Source organism: Schistocerca americana, chromosome 6 (assembly GCF_021461395.2).
Source record: "Schistocerca americana isolate TAMUIC-IGC-003095 chromosome 6, iqSchAmer2.1, whole genome shotgun sequence".
Taxonomy (NCBI): Eukaryota; Metazoa; Arthropoda; class Insecta; order Orthoptera; family Acrididae; genus Schistocerca; species Schistocerca americana.
In genome coordinates this window covers 141,899,138-141,915,301 of record NC_060124.1, presented here as the reverse complement: position 1 = coordinate 141,915,301, position 16,164 = coordinate 141,899,138, and the positions used below count along the sequence as shown (strand labels likewise).

Here is a 16,164-nt window from a genome sequence, read left to right as displayed (position 1 = left end):
ATTAAAACTGCATGGGAATCTGTACTGAGAAAGAGGCAGCAAGACTTACAATGGGAAGAGAGCTGATATATGTAATGACAGACTTGTCAGAAGTAAGAAGAATGTGAGTATGGCTCGTTAGAGGCACACAGAATAAGCTCCAAAGAAATTATACAGCAAAGATTAAAAGAAAGAAATTTGGAAGGTTTAATATAAAAAAAAGTCCGAAAGAAAATTCTTCATTGATTTAAGAATCTGTTATATGTGAATTATGTCTACATTGTTAAACCAGGTTTCTGTACCACACCCATGAGAGAGGGAAAGCATAATTAGATATGTTTTTATATATCCTGCTAGTATTTACATCTACATCTACAAACATATTCAGTGAACTGCTGTGAAGTGCATGGCAAAGTGTTCTTAGCATTTAACATTTTATTATGAATGAGAACTGACAGTCACTCCCTAAATGAAGGAACACTTCTAAATTCAGATGAATCATTGACACAAGCGGTAAATAAAGAGTAACGTTACTGCAAGAGAAGCTTCTGTAATATAACTTGAGTGGAAATATAATTTTTAACAACATAAACACTAAAGAGAAAAAAGAACATAGATGAGAGTTACAGTAAAATTTCAACAAAATGTTTCTCTAAAGTCTGTAAAATGTACAATTATTTTAACTTTTATGAGATACTATGAAAGCACTACACTCATACAGTCCACATATCACCGTGGAACAAGCATTATGTTATGCATGAAAAATTTACAAAACATATGACTATGGTTTGGTCCTTTGCACATACTTTCACTCAGAAATTCACACAGCTGCCATTTTGGTATTTGACAACACATGTTAAAAGTAAGATAGATATGTTAAAGAGAATAATACAAGAACTGTGCATTAATCTTCAATGGATTGGACTTTTACTTTCATTTTGGAAACTGGTCACAAAATTTTCAATTTCTGGAAATAAGGAATTTACTACTTTAATAGCTGTCAGCTGTATTATGAAATATGCACATAAAATGAATCTTTCTGTCAAACAGGGTAAAACTACTCTCTGGGTCCATTTATGGATATTAAATACACAGGTGCACAATTTGTGACCAAGTGGCTGTGTAAAGTATTTTTTTAAAGCAAACATACAATAAATAGCTCATCAGTATGCGCATTTGACACCAGTAGTGTTACAGTCATAAAATGAAATGAAAATGAGGGTTAGTACCTTAGGTGGATGAGAATTAAAGAGTGGTATGAATATAATGATTGTTTTGTTCTATTTATGGGAGGGGTACCTGGGATGCCTTGGGGGCCAATAAGCCCTGGTTTTCCCACTCGGCTTTTGCCTGGGGGGCCTGGTGGACCGTGCAGTCCTGCAGTTAGTTCATCCTTTCGATCTGTGGGAGCAGGAACAGAGCAAGCAGGGACACTCTTGAGTACAATCTATAAACAGCAGGATACAGGACTAATTGCCAATGGCAACAGGTGCTCCATGTTTTTTCACTCCACTCCACATTCACTGGCTGATGCTTAGACAAAACAATTAGGTACAGTTTGCTTGAACAATAAACCCTTTCCTCTCATTAGGAGCATGTAAATAAAAGTTTAAACTGTCAGAATACCAACTGTCTGTTCAGCAAAACCAGTGTATTGGTATCCATATAGACAGAATATGAAAATGCAGAACAGAAAATTGGAAGTATGTACCAGTTCATATGAAATTTAGTTTGCTGAAATGAAATTTAAAGAAAATATTACACAATAATTGTCGCAATGCTTCTGTATATACTCACTGACGGGTTTAAGAGATATCAGCAAGTTCAATAAATTATTTGTTACTCCTTAACATAATTTTGTTATTGTTCAGGCAAATACACTTTACATTCTGACACAGAATCACAGCAAGTGGTCTTCAGATAAACAATTAAAAATGCCAAACAGAGGGGATAGGCCACATAATTTACACTCTGACTCACTGCTGGAACTGTGACAGAATGTAATACACGCATACATGTAAAATCATCCATGTCATGTTTCAAACCTGGAGGTCCCTGTAGCCCTGGGGGACCCGGTCTACCCGGTCGACTTCTCCCAGGTGGGCCAGGGGGCCCAACAAGGGTAGCTGTCAACTCACTGAGCTGGTCTGCATGAGGAGTAAAAAAAACATGTTCAATACATAATGAAAAGAAAATGTTCAGATATTGTTTAAAGCACATAAGTAATGTTGAAGCATTTAAACAATTAAAATTAGTCTAAGAATACTGTGTGTCTAAAAATGATTTCAGCAACCAAATAATTTTGTTGTGTACACATGGTGATCACACTGGTGTTACAAGGCAACAGTCTATAAGAGTTTTGTTTTGTTCTGTCAGAGTTAGTGACAGGCTAACTGTTGTTGCACATTTTCAACAATCCCCCAAATATAAAGTATTTAATAATGTGACAAGGAATGAAGCACCACTGGCTCTACCCCCCCCTTTCCCAATAATATAGCTGCCCTATTGCAGCAAGAACAATGGTATCTTTGCCAGATCTGTTCTCTGTAGTACTCACTCTATGCTGCATGTGTTCTGTACACGTTGCAAGAATTAAAGTATTCGTAGTAAGTAATGGGAATCAAGTGATTATTTATCGTAATTACCACGCCCGCTCCCCACTACCTAAAAAATTATTGAGCTGACTGAAAGTTAACATGGAATACATAGGATAAATTTTGTTTATTTTTCTGTGTATTACAAAAAATGTAGTAACAAGTGGAGATTATATTTTTATGACCATATCTAATCCAATGTATGCACTGTGAAACCATGAAAGTGCTCAAGTAAATGTTAGATACATTCTGATACATGACAGGTTAATCACATTTATCATACAAGAACTGTTGCCTGTTTGTGAATATGTGTATTGATAGCCACTTTTGAAGTGATTCACCTCTTGTGAAATTCCCTTCTTAAATTAGATGATAACCATAATACAACATTATTCATTTTTATAAGAGATAGAACTGCCTATCAAAACAAATCACCACTACAAAATTATTCCCACCTTACTAGCAGGCCAAACAATCTTGCTGCAGACCATAAAAAAGAATCACTTGATAAGTTGTAGTGTTTGTACACATGCTCTCTGTGGTATATGGTGAATGTTAGTTTTCACCTTTGTAGGCTACATTATTATTGTTATAATCCCTATCAATGCTATGCTCATATCTCACTTAATGCTTGTCATATACAGTAAAAATCATGACATATTATACACAGAAAAGATAAAAACATCAAAATATTACAGTCTTCTGTAACAAAGTACTGAAAAGTTGTTAGTAATTTTATAATAAGTAATTACGAAGCTATTGTAATTACTCAAAGTTACAACTGCTCTGGAAGTCATAATAATAAAATATAAAATCACACTTTAGATACCGAGCTTCCAGAATTAGAGGTTGCATCTGTCTGTTGCTTTGGGAACCTGTGATACAGTGGCATTAGCAGTTAAGTAATCAGAAAAAATAAATCACTAGTGCATGACTGGAAGCTAAGTAGGTAAATGAGACTAAATGGACTATTAGCAGTCAAGGAGAGTAAAACCATATGGATGGGGACTTGGGATAGGCTATGCCTCACACTTGCCCTTTCAGACTGCCATTATCCACTTGAAGATAAAGGAACTAGAACTGAAACACAAGTTTTATTTATTTACCTTGCAGGTGGACATGATGTATTTCTACACCTATCATGGATGATTAAACCACTGTTGATACTTATCTGGAGGTTTGTTTGTACTTTCCACTGGCTCTGATTAGCAACCTTACAGTTTTGAAATACCAGTAATGTAAGCGATTCTTGTTCAGAATGTGTTCAGCTCCAGCACTTGTCCTTTACGTCTAAGATATACAAGTAAGACATATTCAATACATTGCTACTAATGAAGTATTGTGTTTGCCAGACGAACCAGTAATTGCAACCACGGAAATATCATGTTAATTTCATCTGTTTCTTGTGAGATGCTGTCATATAAAAGTTGGAAACAGCGAATACCTGCTCCAAATGTTTTAGTGTTTGTAGATGAAAAGATAAGCAAAATATACTGAATATTAAAGAAATCACTAGAAAAACAAAAAGCCCTACAATGCTACAAGGGAATGAAACCCAGGGCATTGTGACTTCTAAGCTACATGATCAACTTACAAGATGACCAAGAATTATCAAATAATGGAAACAGTTATGAAAACCATTTTGCTACTACAGACCTCTGAGGTGCAAAATGAGCCAGTGAAATTGCTGCACCCTAATATGCCAGCATCTAGAAACTATGAGTGTTATGGTACATTTCATGTGACACAGAAAGAAGAGTAGGATATAAATATAATATTTAATGAACAACAAATACAGCAAGTGGACTCTGCCAAGTTCTTGGGAGTGAACATTGATAGCCAGTTAAACTGATCATGCTATATTACAGATCTGGCAAAAAGACTTGTAGATCTGGCAAAAAGACTTACTGCATTCCCACAACTTTTGTCTTAAACATAATTGCATGATCTACACATAAGAATGCCATCAGAGCTGCCTACTTTCGATATTTCCATACAATGTTTCCTTACGGCATCATATTTTGGAGTAATCAGCCACTGGCAAGAAAAAAAAAAAGGTTGCTCAAAAGAGAATTACATGCATTATGAGTGGTGTTCTTTGAGAAACTCTTACATCTCAATGTGTCTTCCAACTTGTATGTTACATTAAAAAATTGCTCTCTTTCCAAAACCAGTTGAGCATGTTATGGCCACAATATTAAGTCAAAAGAGGAATTGCACAGTAATAAGACAAACTTCACCTTGTGCAGCAATGAATGAATTACTCAGTCATGAATCTCTTCAGTGCTCTAACTTTTTTTTAACAAAAATGAGACTACATGTGTAGTTTTATTGTATAAGTGGGATGCCTCATTAGTGCAAGCATAAATATAATTTTTTTGTCATAAAAGATGTGGTATTATTTTTCAAAGTGTAAAGCTGTTATTAATATGAATGTCACAAAGTAATGTAAACATTCAGAATGAATCTGCCAGGAAGTTTTTTAATGTAAACATTAATTCTGATGTCTTGATGTATTATGTACCTTTTTTTATTTTCGTGTATTATGATGTGCTGTTTGTTGATATGAGCACTATCATAAATCTATCAATTACACCCTACTGTATTCACTTTTGCACATTAATTGCTTTGTCACACACAGCAGATATCTATAGCATTTGCAGTGAAAATGGCAGACAGAACATAAGACAAATACAACACTACTTTATGAAGGTGTGTGTCTTGAGTATAGGAAGCCAAAACAATTATTACTGATTTTATTTTGAGAATTGAAATCATAGTTGGAATGATGAAAGAACTGCCATGTAGAATCCCCTGATGCAAGCAATATATCATGAATTTTTATTCAGGTAATTGGACTTGGGTCAATGGAAGAATGGCTTCATCAGGAATTCAGTTTAATCATACATCCCCCTTTCTGTCTCCAGTACTCTGTTGTCAAACTACTAAGACTCACTAATATAGGAACTATTACTGTGTTTAACATTTCAGGAAAGTCATTATTTATAGTTGCCTGAACTTAAAAATTTGTGAACTGCCAATATAAACTATGGTCAATACTGGACCACAGTAGGCTATATCATTTTTTTGTTTTTGTAAATGTGCACTGAATGCCAATATGACTGAGTTGTACAGTGTCAAAATTGTTGTACAATAATTGGTCAAGAAGGTGCTACTGTGTATGGTACTTACTAGCTTCTATGTAACACATGATTTTGTGTTATCATCTAAACAGTTCTTCAACATGTCAAACTTATCTTTGTTATCTTGTGAATTAGATGTAATGTTCTTTACAATGTGATCATTTCTTTAAACCTTGTCCTTTCATTTATCTCTCTTTTGTCCTGGGAGAAGAAACTTCTATTTCTGGAAGCTCGGTATTCAGTCACACTGCACATATGACTTTTTAGGTTGGTATAGCCATTCTATTTACTTACTTAATTAACACCTTTCATCTTTGAGTTCCTTACTATAACTTTATATCAGAATCTGTATTATTTATTCACTTCCTGAAGACACTTGGCACAGTGGTTAGTGGTGGCTAGCTGAATCAACACAAATCAAATGGTATTCAACAACTTTTCCTCCACCTAACGTAAACTGACTACGCCTGCAGAAAGAACCAAGTATAGCATGTCGTTTGCCAGAGTACTCTTCACTGTATGCCACCTAAGCATGACAGAAACAAGTTAATATTCACTATATTTACTGTATATTGTGAACTACAATTATGATTTAAACTGGCGATCTATTGGGTATAATATGCAACCAGTTGCTTTTTTTGAATTTTGATATTATTTATTTTCTGTACCATTAACTAATTTTCAAGTCACTGCAGGCTTATTGAGGTGTTACAAGAACATTATCTGGAACAAGAACATTATCTGGACCTTGTGCAGCTAGATCCTATGTTTGTGGTGATTGCATTGCCTTGTGGTACCCATGACAAATTCATTCTGATAATGTACATTTTGGATGTTAAACACACACATATGAAAGGTGATAGGCAGGAGGGATGTACAAAAGGTCTACATAATGGGAACAAACTTGAGAACAATATTATAGAAAGAGAGGGACAAGATGTGAAGATAAGAAGAGAGATACAATACTATGAGAAGAATTTGACAGAGTACTAAGGGGCTAAGTGAAAACTGGGCCCACCAAATAGATAACATTCCCTCAGAATTATTGAGATACTTGGGAGAATCAGTGATGGTAAAATAATTCCACCTGGTGTGCAAGGTACATAAGAAAGGACTTCAAAGAAGAATACAGTAATTCCAGTTCCAAAGAAGGCAGGTGCTGGCTGGTGTGAATACTAATAAACCACCAGTTTAATAAGTCATGGTTACAAAATACTCACATCAATTATTTATAGAAGAATGGAAAAAGTGAGAGAGGCTAACCTTGGGGAGGATCAGTTGGGTTCCAAAGAAATGTAGAAATTCACGAGGCAATACTCATCCTGCAACTAAGGTTAATCTGTTGGTTTCATGTCTCTTGGCTCAATTGAGTAATAAATTGTAATGATGTGGAATGAGTAATTTTATATACATATCACAAATTATTTTCTAAATATGCTTAATGCTGATCATTTACAAGTGTTTTTTTTAATAAAATAAAATAAAAAGAGACATGTAGATCTGAGTCAGTAATTCCTTCCCATCACCATTCACACATTACAAAGAAGTCATCAAGCACAAACTTTTTCAGTTTATTTTCAAAGTTCATATCACTGGGAAAGTGATCAAAAATTTTTGTTGCATCTCTTTTTGTGATATAGACAACCTTAATGTGGCACAATGAATGTTAGTTTTTCTTCTGGTACCATAATTATGTATATCATTGTTCCTTTTCAACTGCAGTGAAGACTTTTTTACTTAGAGATGAGTTACCCCACACATTACCCCATATGACATTACTGAATGAAAATATGGAAAGCATGTCAACTTACTGGTTTATTTGATTTGCAATGATTCTAAATGCAATTCTGACTGAACAAAGTTGTTTTAGGAGTTCCAAAAAGTGCTTTTTCCAGTTTAAATTCTCATCAATATGGGCACCTAAGAATGTTGAAGTTTCCACCTTATTTATTATTTCCTCACAATGTGTTACACTAATCATTGGTGTAGTACTTCTAGATGTGCCAATACGAATATGTTGTGTCTTTTAAAAATTGAGGGTGAGACCATTTACATAAAACAAATTCACTGTTTACCATTTCCTCTGCTGTTGTATGTGTTCTTGGACCTTGGAAGATCACAAACATGATTTCTCCTCAGTCAGAATATTGTCCCTGGACTACATTAGTTGAATTACTAAGTACTTTCTGCATTCTTTTTATTTGATGCGATGTTATCAGTTGGTTGGCTATACCATCAATCACATAAAACCTAAGTTTATCTAGGAGAATTTTGTGATTCACACAGTCAAATGCCTTAGATTGATCACAGCAAATATCCATCAGCGCTATTTTGCTATCCGATGCTTGTAAAAGTTGGTGAGTGAGCATGTGAATGGCATTCTCAATAGAGCAACTCTTCTGCAATTCAGATGGTTATTTACTGAAGATATTATTGTTGCTTATGTGTGATACTATTTTAGAAATCGTCACATTGTAAGAAACCATGGAAAATATTTTTAGAAGTGAATCTGGTCAGTAGTTATTGACATCTCTATCACCTCTCTATGTAGATCATTAGAAGAGAGGTAGAAGAAAGGCAAACCTATGTTTATTGCACTTGCGGATTTAGAGAACTCTTATGACAATGTGGACTGGACTACATTCTTTGATATTTTGAAGGTAGCAGGGATAAAATACAGATACCAGAAGGCTATTTACTACTGCTTCAGAAACCAGACTGAAGTTATAAGAGTTGAAGGACATGAAAGGGAACCCATAGTTGAGAAGTGAGATAGGGCTGTACCCTATCACTGACATTATTCAAACTGTACAATGAGCAAGCTGTGAAGGAAACAAAGGAAAAATTAAAGTTCACAGAGACAAAATAAAAACTTTGCAGTTTGTTGATGACATTGTAATTCTGTCAGAGATGGGTGTGGACTTGAAAAAGCAGTGTCTTGAAAAGATATTATGAGATAATTATCAACAAAATTAAAACAAGGGTAATGGAAAGTCATCACCATCCTTTTGGACAGTTTCCAGAGTCTGACTGGGACCGTATGGAACACAGGCCTCTCCATCGTCTTCTGTCTTGCCACCATCTCTCTGTCTTCACCTGGGTCAGTCATCTCCTTTCTTCTGGACGCATTCCTCTACTCCTTTCAGCCATCTGTTTCTCGGTCTTCCTCTTGGTCTCTTTCCTTCCAGTTTCATCTTGTCTATTCTCCTGGGTATCCTCTTCTCCTCCATTCTCTTAATGTGTCCATACCATCTCAGCCTTGATTTCTCTAGCTCCTCCTGTAATGGTTCCACCTTCATTAACTCTCTGATCCTATCATTTCTTAACCTGTTTATCTTTGTCACTCCAATACTGTTTCTCAAGAATTTCATCTCACTAGCTTGTACTTTGCTTTTCTCTCTTCCTTTCATAACCCAGGTTTCTGATACTTATGTCAGGATCAGGACATAGTATGACTGGTATGTAACCTTATTACTGATTTGGGGTATATCCTTGCTCCACATCAGGCTTCTTACACTCTTCTGAAATGATTCTGCTTTTCTCCCCCACTCATTTATTTCTCTGTCATTTTGTCCATCTTCCTGTATAAGGCTTCCCAGGTACTTTAAACTCTCCACTCTCCTCAATCATTCCCCACCAACTGTTATTCCCACTGTTCCTCTCTCCTACTTTCTTGTTGTGATAATCATCTCACTCTTACTTATAGTAAATTTCATCCCTAATTCTTGTACTGTTCATTCCCATAAGTCCAACTGCTCTTGTACTTCCTCCTCCCCCCCAAATCATAAGTTCATCTGCAAACACCATAGCTTTCATATTCCTTTCACCAATTACTTGTGCTACTGTACTCATTATATCATCCATTGCTGTGCTGTCAAGGCATCTTGCCACGGTTCGCCTGACTCCCCCTGTTGGAGGTTCAAGTCCTCCCTCGGGCATGGGGGTGTGTATTGTTCTTAGCGTAAGTTAGTTTAAGTAGGGTGTAAGCCTAGGGACTGACGATATCAGCAGTTTGGTCCCATAGACACTTACCACAAATTTCAAAAATGATCGTCCATCACTACAATGAAGAGTAATGGTGAAAGTGCACTTCTCTACCTCAAGCTGTTCTTCTGTTCAATCCAAGCTGATCTCTCTCCTCCCACTTTCACACAGCTCACACTTCCATGGTACATTTCCCTTATCCTCCAAAAAATCTGTTTTGCTACTCCTCTGTTCTCAGGGCTCTCCACACTGCTTCTACGTACACTATTATACACTTTTTCAATGTCCAGGAAGCTCATTAGTAGATCTAGTCCACATTCATAGTGCTGATCCTGCAGTTGTATTACAGCAAAAATTAGATCCACAGTGGACCTTCCTGTTCTGAAGCCATATTGCTCTTCTCTCATTCTTCCTTCTAATTTTGCCCGAATTCGTGCTTCCAAAATTTTCTCAAAAATCTTTGCACAATGACTAATCAATGTTATCCCCCATAGTTCTTGCACTTTTTTCTATTTCCCTTCTTAAAGATCAGGACAATTATTCCCTTCTTCCACTCTTCTGGGATCATCTTCTGTCTCCACACAACTTTCATTACACGATATAGCCATTGTATCCCCACCTCTCCTGCTGCTTTCACCATCTCTACACTTAGTTCATCCAGACCTGGTGACTTCCCTCCCTTCATTTTGCCCAACGCCTCTTCAATTTATCACCATGTAAGGTCTTTTCTATTTGCTACTTACATTAGTAAATGCAAGTGGAAGCAATATGTGGGAGGACAAGTAACAAAAAGAGATGGAAAGAAACGCCCTGGTGGAATGATAAAACAAAGGATATAGTACAGAAGAATAATAGAGCCTTAGGGTATGGTTCCAGAAGAGAACAGTAGAGACAAGTGAAGAGTATCAGGCAAGCAAGAAAGAAGCGAAACGAGTGGTGGTGGAGGAAAGAAGGAAGTGGATGGAACAGTGGACCAGAATGATGAAGGAGGATAGTGAAGGTTCAAAAAAGGTGTTACATGGGATGATTAAAAGTAAGAGGAAGAACGGTACAACAGATTATGCTCGAATGGTGAACAAAAGTGGACAAGATGTAGAGAATAAGGAGGAACTCAAGAATATGTGGAAGAACCTGAATGGAGACCTGGGTAAGGAGGAACAAGCCAAGGAGAGAAAAAAGAGGAGGAAGGGTAATGGAATGTAGTTGAAGTAAATCAGATCATGCTGAGGACTTTAGATTAGAAAATGGAAAAATAAAAGTAGTAGATGAGTTTTGTTATTTGGACAGCAAAATAAATGATGATGGCAGGGAAGATATAAAATGCAGACTGTCAGTAGTGAGAAAAGCATTTCCTAAACAGAGAAATTTTTTAACATCTAATATAAATTTAAATGCCAGGAAGTCTTTATCTGACGGTAACTCTCTGGAGTGTAGCCTCACATGGAAGTGAAACATGGATAATAAGCAATTCAGATAAGAAGAAGATAGTAGCTTTTGAAATGTGGAGCAAAGACTCTTGAAAATTATACAGTTAGATCAAACAACAATTGAGGAGGTACTGAACTGAACAGAGGAAAAAGAAATTTACAGCAAAACTTTACTAAAAGAAGGGTACAGTTGATAGATCACACCCTGAAGGACAACAGAACTGTCAGTGTCATAATGAAAGGAAGTGTGGTGGGTTGGGTAATGTGTAGAGGGTGGTCCAGACTTTTTTTTTTTTTAAAAAAAAAAGCTGTTTCAAACCAATTTAAGTTTGAATAATTATGCAGAGATGAAGAGGCTTGCGCCAGACCAGAAAACTCTTTGGTTACTTACTGTGAATGAATGTGAAACCAAGTGCCACTAAATACTGTGTATCCATGAGTATAATCTGCTAAATGTACATCATAAGAATGACTCTGTCATGGATACCATGAGACAATTCAGTAACCATGACTATAGCGTCTAGCTGCACATGGTCTAGAAAATGTTTCTGTAACACTTCCTGCTGATGAGGAGAGTGCAGCACCTTTAATACCAGTTCATGATACAGAAAATGAATCATATCAAAACTGGAAATAGCAACTGGTTGCATATTATACTCATATAAATCGACAAACAAGTTAATATTGGTCCCAAGTCATACACTGTAAAATACTGACTTTTGTCGAGACTGCTAGGCGCATCAGCCACTGCACTGATTGTCTTTCTTTGAATGAGTGATTCATTGGGATATATGTATACAAAAAGAATTGTACTGCAGCAAAAAAGAGAAAACTATGGGTATATAGAAACTTTCAAATTTGACAGTCCCTTCTGGAATTAATTCACTATTTTTATTACTATTTCAGTTACAATATTTTCTTCAAATGTGTAAATTAAAAAGGCTGGTCAGTCTATAACTAATTTTTAAAATCATACTCATCCCATACAAAACCGTGTCATCACAACTGGTTTTGCAAATAGTCTTCACGGGTGTGCCACTGGATGATGTGCAAATCCCACAATATTTCCTCGGAGCAACTGTCCAACATAACAGTTGGTTGAACCTCGCTGGTGGCTAGGTATGACTGACAAGATACGCATGTCGACGCCGCTGTATATAGAGCACACACGTGAAGATTGCGCAGACGCGGGAACCACGCGTGTGCAAAAATTTGCAGATAGATGGTGCCACACTCAAATGCCGTCTGCCGGGAAATGCAGAGCAGCTGTTCTGCGTGTGTGCTGATGCTGTGTTTACTAACACGCTGCCAAAGTTATGATGGGTCTATTATCGAAAGCTCTTTGCTTTCTCGTCGTGATTTAACAGCAGCCAATGCAGGATTCCAGGCTGTACTCAATTGAAATCCCGCATCCCTGTTGATGAGGTTATCAGCTGTACAGATATGTATTGCTTCCTTAATGACGCAATCCCAGAAAGAGGATGCTGGGGATAAAACTTCCGTCTTTTCATAAATCATGTGATGTCCTGTGTTCAGACAGTGTTCTGCAATTGCCGACTTCTCCGGCTGGCGTAGGCGTGTATGATGCTGATGTTCATCGCAACGTTCTTGTACTGTGCGACATGTATGACCTATATATGCTGCCCCACACTGACAAGGAATCTTGTACAAACCACTTTTCCTCAGACCGAGATCATTCTTAACCAAACCTAACAGGTTCCTCAGTTTTGCAGATGGTCAGAAAACACATTTGATATCATATCTATCGAGGACTCTTCCAATTCTTGATGACATGGCACCAAAGTGCGGCAAGAAGGCCAAGGTGTTGGGTGTCTTTGTATCTTCATTCTGCTCCATAGATTGAACTTGCTTGGGCCTGAATGCATTACGTATCTGTCTCTCAGAATAATCATTTTGACGGAAGACTGTCTTCAAATGTTGCATTTCACTCGGCAGGCTTTCAGAGTCAGATACCACACACGCTCTATGAACTAGCGTACTGGATGATGGCAGCTTGTGGCCTGCAAATATACATCTGTATGCTTTGGCTTGCGGTATACACTGTGTCCCAAGGTTCCATCTGCTTTCCTTCGAACCAAAACATCAAGAAAAGATAAAGTGCCATCTTTTCCCACTTCCATTGTGAAGTTAATTTTCAGATGGAGTGAATTTAAATGTTGAAGAAACGTAGGTAGAGTATCCAGTCCGTGTGGCCACACCACCAACGTATCATCAACATACCGCAGAAAACAAGAGGGTTGGAGAGTGGCTGACTGTAGTGCTTTATCTTCAAAGTCCTCCATAAAATAATTGGCCACCACAGGAGAAAGAGGGCTCCCCAAGGTGACACCGTCCACTTGTTCAAAATATTGGTCTTGAAATAAGAAGTATGTTGAAGTAAGCACATGTTTAAATAGTGCCACTATGTCCTCCTCAACCTTGTTACTACTGAGCTCTAAAGAGTCCTGCAAGGGCACCTTTGTAAATAAAGACACAACATCGAAACTTACTAAGAGATCCGATGATTGCAGTCTAAAAGTTTTCAAGCGACTTATGAAATCCTCAGAGTTGCGAATATGATGGTCACACTTGCCTACGAGAGGTCCCAATAGTGACGTCAGATATTTGGCAACAAAATAAGTTGCTCACATTAGGGCACAGAGGCACACCATTCTTATGGATCTTGGGTAGGCCATAGAGTCTAGGAGGAACTGCAGCTCGTTGACGTAAACCCTTAGCGACTTGCGCTGGTATTGAGCTCTTCCTGATGAGTTCCAAAGTCTTCCTCTGGATCCTACCCGTCGGATCACTTTTTAATTTACTGCATGCACGATCATTGAGCAGTTTGTGCGTGAGAGGAGAACAGTAGCGTTTCCTTTGTCAGCAGGTAAGATGATGATGTCTTGGTCTCTTCTCAGATCTTGTAGGGCAGTTCTTTCAGCTGCAGTTATGTTAAAGCTGGTCTTCTTAGGTTGCGCCCGAGTCAGGATGCAGCATGAATCATGCCTAATCTCTTTTGCAGCTTCCTTAGGAAGTTTAAAAACAGCCTGTTCTATTCCACTAATCACATCTCGGATAGGAATGGTCCCAGGTCTGACAGATACGTAATGCATTCAGGCCCAAGCGAGTTCAATCTATGGAGCAGAATGAAGATACAAAGACACCCACCACCTTGGCCTTCTTGCCATACTTTGGTGCCATGTCATCAAGAATCGGTAGATTCCTCGAAAGATATGACATCAAGTGTGTTTTCTGACCATCTGCAAAACTGAGGAACCTGTTAGGTTCAGTTAAGAATGATCTCGGTCTGAGGAAACGTGGTTTGTACAAGATTCCTTGTCAGTGTGGGGCGGCATATATAGGTCAGACATGTCGCACAGTACAAGAACGTTGCGATGAACATCAGCGTCATACACGCCTACGCCAACCGGAGAAGTCGGCAATTGCAGAACACTGTCTGAACACAGAACATCACATGATTTATGAAAAGACGGAAGTTTTATCCCCAGCATCCTCTTTCTGGGATTGCATCATTAAGGAAGCAATATATATCCGTACAGATGATAACCTTATCAACAGGGATGTGGGATTTCAATTGACTACAGCCTGGAACCCTGCATTGGCTGCTGTTACATCATGAAGAGAAAGCAAAGAGCTTTCGATAATAGACCCATCATAACTTTGGCAGCATGTTAGTAAACACAGCATCAGCGCACGTGCAGAACAGCCGCTCTGCATTTCCTGGCAGAGGGCATTTGAGTCTGCATCTATCTGCAAATTTTTGCGCATGCGTGGTTCCCGTGCCTGCGCAATCTTCACGTGTGTGCTCTATGTACAGCAGCGTCGACATGTGGATCTTGTCAGTCGTACCTAGCCACCAACGAGGTTCAACCACCTGATGGTGTCGGACAGTTGCTCCGAGGAAATATTGTGGGATTTGCACAACATCATCTGGCGGCACACCTGTGAAGACTATTTACAACATATCCGCCGGGAAAGCCTGAAGAGTCACACTACTGGTTTTGTTCATGAGCAATATGAACTACTATAATGGAGCACGTCCATAAGATTTCCTTCACATTCCTCCAGGTATGTTTTGGATAGGCCCATCAATGACTATGGGAATTTACATCACGTCATTTCAGCAGTTCAAATATGCAAAAATAATTTTTTTCCTTATCAATAATTTGTAGAGGAATACTGTGGAAGGAGAATGATTTATCTTCTGAATCATGCCCTATTAAAAATGGAGTGAAAACTGACCATGTGGATCCCACCTAGTTCTTTTTCTTTCTCAACAAATGATGGATTGTGGTAATAAAGCACTTCTTGAAGTATGAAGCATTTATCTATCTGATTTCAACTACTTACGCCTACAGCTTGCCCTCATATGCAACCAGATCTGATTAAACCATGAATCTTCACAGAAAAATTTTTTGCTTGCCAGTAAAATTCTATAGGATCCTTAACAGTGATATTATGGTATACAATTTCCCAAATGTTACCATTGACCATACAGAGAAGATGTTGAATCACAGACAGGTACAAGAAAATGATTGCTAAACATGTGAGCTTTTGGGTAAAAGACTTTCTTCTAATGCAGACAAAACACACACACACACACACACACACACACACACACACACACACACACACACACAAAGCAGCACAACTCACATTAACATGACCACAGTGGTCATGTGTTTGTGAACTATGCTTCTGTGAATATAAATGTGTTGTTAACTTTAGAAGAAGACCTTTTGGCTACAAGCTCTGTGCCTGTCTCTGACTCAACACCTCCTCTATATGGTGAGCAGCAATCTAGCCCCTCCATAATACTGTCACTGTTCTGTCCTGGATTTTCCATTGTTTGATTTCAAATGTCGCCATTATTTGTAGACCTTGTTTAAAGTAAGAAGTCTTCAATTTGAGAACTGACAAATGTCTTCCACACAGTTTCTGAAATTCTGTCTTTCATTTACAACATGCCTACATGCGAGCACTGCAGCTCGAGGCGGTGACATATGACATGGTTGA

The 16,164-nt window shown here is 37.9% G+C and overlaps 1 protein-coding gene across 1 annotated transcript in view; it reads right to left on the bottom strand.

Moving 5' to 3' along the window:
• Nucleotides 1-16,164, bottom strand: part of LOC124620012 (collagen alpha-1(IX) chain-like) — a 301,640-nt gene that overhangs the window by 18,761 nt on the left and 266,715 nt on the right. Inside the window, exon 21 of the mRNA XM_047146677.1 lies at nucleotides 2,025-2,126. Coding sequence (XP_047002633.1) covers nucleotides 2,025-2,126 — 102 coding nt within the window. The remainder of the gene's footprint in view (nucleotides 1-2,024; nucleotides 2,127-16,164) is intronic.